Source organism: Eimeria tenella, genomic scaffold (genome assembly GCF_000499545.2).
Source record: "Eimeria tenella Houghton genomic scaffold, Eth_scaff697, whole genome shotgun sequence".
Lineage (NCBI taxonomy): Eukaryota > Apicomplexa > Conoidasida > Eucoccidiorida > Eimeriidae > Eimeria > Eimeria tenella.
This window is the reverse complement of record NW_013545819.1, coordinates 2006-5465: the sequence shown is the minus strand read 5'-3', so window position 1 is coordinate 5465 and position 3460 is coordinate 2006. Positions and strand designations below refer to the sequence as shown.

Genomic DNA, 3460 nt, shown 5'->3' with positions numbered 1-3460 from the left:
TATTACTTATCTAGCTGGCTAGCTATCCAGCTAGCTAGATAAATTAAAAAATTAAATAAATGCTAAATAAACAAACCATCGGCTGGCCAAATAGCTAGCTAGCTAGCTAGCTAGCTAGCTAGCTAGCTAGCTAGCTAGCTAGCGCCTACTGAGTCGGCCCAGCAGCAGCAAGTGCCACAAGACTCGAAGTAGCTGCCAAGGAGTGGCAAGCTAGCTAGCCACCTCGCTAGCTGCCTGGCTAGCAACTTTCTGGCTTATTCGGCAGCTCATCTTGCGTGGCTAGCTAGCTAGCTGGCCAGCTAGCTAGCTGGCTAGCTAGCTAACTCGCTAGCTGGCTGCGTAGCTAGCCAACTGCTTGACCAGCTAGCTACCTCCCTGGCTAGCTGTGCGACTAGCTAGCCACGCGGCTAGCTATATGTGTAGCCCGCAGGCTTCCTGGCTAGCTGGCCACCTGGCTAGCTAGCTGAGTGGCTAGCTATTTGTGTGGCTAGCTAGCTGCGTGACTAGCTAACTATGTGGCTAGCTAGCTATGTGGCAAGCCAACCGTCTGGCTAGCTAGCTTCCTGGCTAGCTAGCCGTGTGGCTAGCTAGCCATGTGGCTAGCTAGCTAGACTCACCCCTAGACTGCGCCAAGCTGCTTCTGGCAGCTGCAGCGATCTCTCGAAGACCATTGCAACTGCAGCAGCAGCAGCAGGGGCCTCTTCTGCTGCTGCTTCTGCCTGAGCAACAGCAGCAGCAGCACTTTCTGCTGCACTAACTGCTGCGGAACGGAGCACACTCTCTGGCGCCCCACAGGCAATCTCGTCAGCTACTGCTGCTGCTGCTGCTGCTGTCGTCGCCGCTGCAGCGCGCTCAGCAGCAGCAGCAGCAGCAGCAGGTGGGGCCTGCGATTCTGCTGCCACAGCAGCGCTGCTTGAAGCCCCGCCAGGGCCAGCATGCCTTCGAGACGGCTCGCTGGCAGCAGCAGGGGGCGCAGCAGCAGCAGCAGCAGCAGCAGCAGCACTGGGGCCGCCGGCATCACGTGCTGCAGCAGCGGACGAAGGGAACGCGCTCTGCAGCAGCCCGAGCTTGCTGCCTGCAACAGCAGCAGCAGCAACTACAAAGTGAGCAGCAGCAGGGGAAGCAGCAAAGTTGAGGACAATTGGCTGCGGCAGCTGCAGAAAGGGATGGTCTAAAGGCAAAGAAACAACCCTGCAAAGCCAACAAACGCAAACCCTAAACCCTAAACCCTAAACCCTAAACCCCAAAGCAGCAGTATCCGACCCAAGCACTGCTGGCTGCAATCCTAAACCCAAGGATCTGCTTTTCAGCCCCGAGAGCAGCAGCAGCAGCAGCAGCAGCAGCAAAAAGAAATGGCGCTGCTGCTGTACACTTATACCGCTTTAACCTCAAAGCCTGCACTCCAAACACTAAGCTCTAAGCCCTAAACCCTAAACCCTAGGACTCAGGGCACATGGCTTCGCATAAAAGGTTTAGGGCCTAGGGTTTAGGGTTTAGGGTTTAGGGTTTAGGGTTTAGGGTTTGGGGCTTGCCTGTACTCAAACGCGTCGTCTGTGTACTTGGGAGAATAGCTAATGCGGAAGACATGGCGGTCATGCATGCAGTTCTCCATTGCTGCCAGCACCTGCAGCAGCAGCAGCAGCAGCAGCAGCAGTAGCAGCAGCAGCAGCAAAAGCAGTGGTAGCTAAACGCAAACCCGCCTAGGGTTTGTGGACGCGAGGTTCATGGCCCTCTTTTTGAGACAGTCATGTAGGGTTTAGGAATTAGGGTTTATGGTTAGGGTTTAGGAATTAGGGTTAAGGGTTAGGGTTTAGGAATTAGGGTTTAAGAAGAAGTAGCTGAGAATTAGGATTTAGGAGGCAGGGTTTACGAATAAGGGTTTAGAAACTGGGGTTTAGGGTTTAGGAACTGGGGTTGAGGGTTTAGGGTTTAGGATTTAGGGTTCACTAATAAGGCTTTAGAAAGTAGGATTAAGAAATTAGGGTTTAGGAGCTAGGGTCTACTAATAAGGCTTTAGAAAGTAGGGTTTAGAAAGCGGTGACAAGCGGGCTTCTAGGGTCTAGGGTTTAGGGTCTAGGGTTTAGGGTTTACGTAGTTCGTGGCTCTTTCCCTGAGTTGCCTTTTGAGGGTTTTGTCTTCGATTTGCAGCAGCGGGAGAGCAGCAGCAAAAGGAGAAAAATAATCATCAGAATTTGCATGCATCCGCAGCTCAAAGATGGGCCACAAGGCTTCATTTGGAGAGCCAGCAGCAGCAGCTGCTGCTTCTGCTGCTGCTGCTGCTGCTGCGGCTGCGGCGGCCGCAGCAGCAGGGGTTGCGTGGCGCATGCAGCCTACAGCAGCCGCAGCTGCTGCCGCTTCTGCTGCTGCTTCTGAAGGCCTGCTGCTCTGGCCTGCTGCTGCTGCTGCTGCAGCGACCACTTCTGCTGCTGCTGCTCCCTCGCTGCTCTCTTGCGTCGTGCTGCTATTGACAACACAGCCGCTGACGGGCTCGTTGCTGCTGCTGCTGCTGCTGCTGCTGCTTGCTCTACCGCTGCAGCCGTTGCATATGGAGAACGGAAGGACAAGCGTCGTGCCGGAGGGCCTGCTGCTGCTGCTGCTGCTGCTGCTGCTTGTCGCTGCTTCGCTGCTGCTGCCGGGATCGTTGGGAAGGCTCGCGGCCCCCCCAGCTTCTAGGCAGGTTTTGCCGTGGCAGCCTCCCATGTTGCTGCTGCTGCTGCTGCCGCTGCTGCTGCTGCTGCCGCTGCTGCTGTTGCTGCGTCAAGCGCTTTCCAGTTCTTGTGCTGCTCTCGTAGACAAGACTGTGGCCTAGGGTTTAGGGTTTAGAGGGAGGGGCTGGGGTTTAGGGTTTGGGGTTTTGCCTGCCTGCAGAGGGCCAGGCTTTGCCAAATGTTGGAAAAATACACAAAAATAAATAAAAACATAAATTGCATGCAAGCGAAATGGAAGAGTTGGCGAAGTTGTCAAGAAAGGGCGGCTGCGCCCGCAGGGTCCACTGCTGAAGACCAGTGAAGACCAGTGGTGTCATGGACTTGCGCTGCGGCTTTGTCGCTTCATTTATTCGAACTCAACTGCCAAAACAAAAATATTTTATTAAATTATCTTCGGGGATCATAAAAAGATAAAAAAGAAAGAAAAGAACCCAGCGGCCGTCGCCCGCCGCCGCCGCCGCCCCGGGTCACTTGAGCGGCCTGCCCGTGCCCGGGTGTAGATACACTGGAAATTCCCCGTTTTCTTCAGTTTAAATAATTAAAATAATTATTTTACTTTTTTGATTTTAATCAAAAATAATTTCCCTCAAATAAGAGCCTGCAGGGAGCCTCCACCGCCACCGCCAGCAGAAGACACTGAGCAGCTGCTAGTCGCAGAGTTCACTCATGGCCTCGTAAACGGGCAATTCTTGGGTTAATAAAGCAGTTCAACCACCAAAATAAAACACGAAAAGAATTAAAATTAAAATTTA

General features: G+C 53.6%; 1 protein-coding gene across 1 annotated transcript; it reads right to left on the bottom strand.

Annotated features, from left to right (window-relative positions):
- Positions 1-599: 599 nt before the first annotated feature.
- On the bottom strand, positions 600-2700 carry ETH_00028030 (uncharacterized protein; the record flags this gene model as incomplete). Its single annotated transcript, XM_013380549.1, has 3 exons — positions 600-1191; positions 1539-1624; positions 2092-2700. 3 exons carry the CDS (start codon positions 2698-2700, stop codon positions 600-602), a joined length of 1287 nt encoding a protein of 428 aa, XP_013236003.1.
- Between the last annotated feature and the right edge of the window lie 760 nt (positions 2701-3460).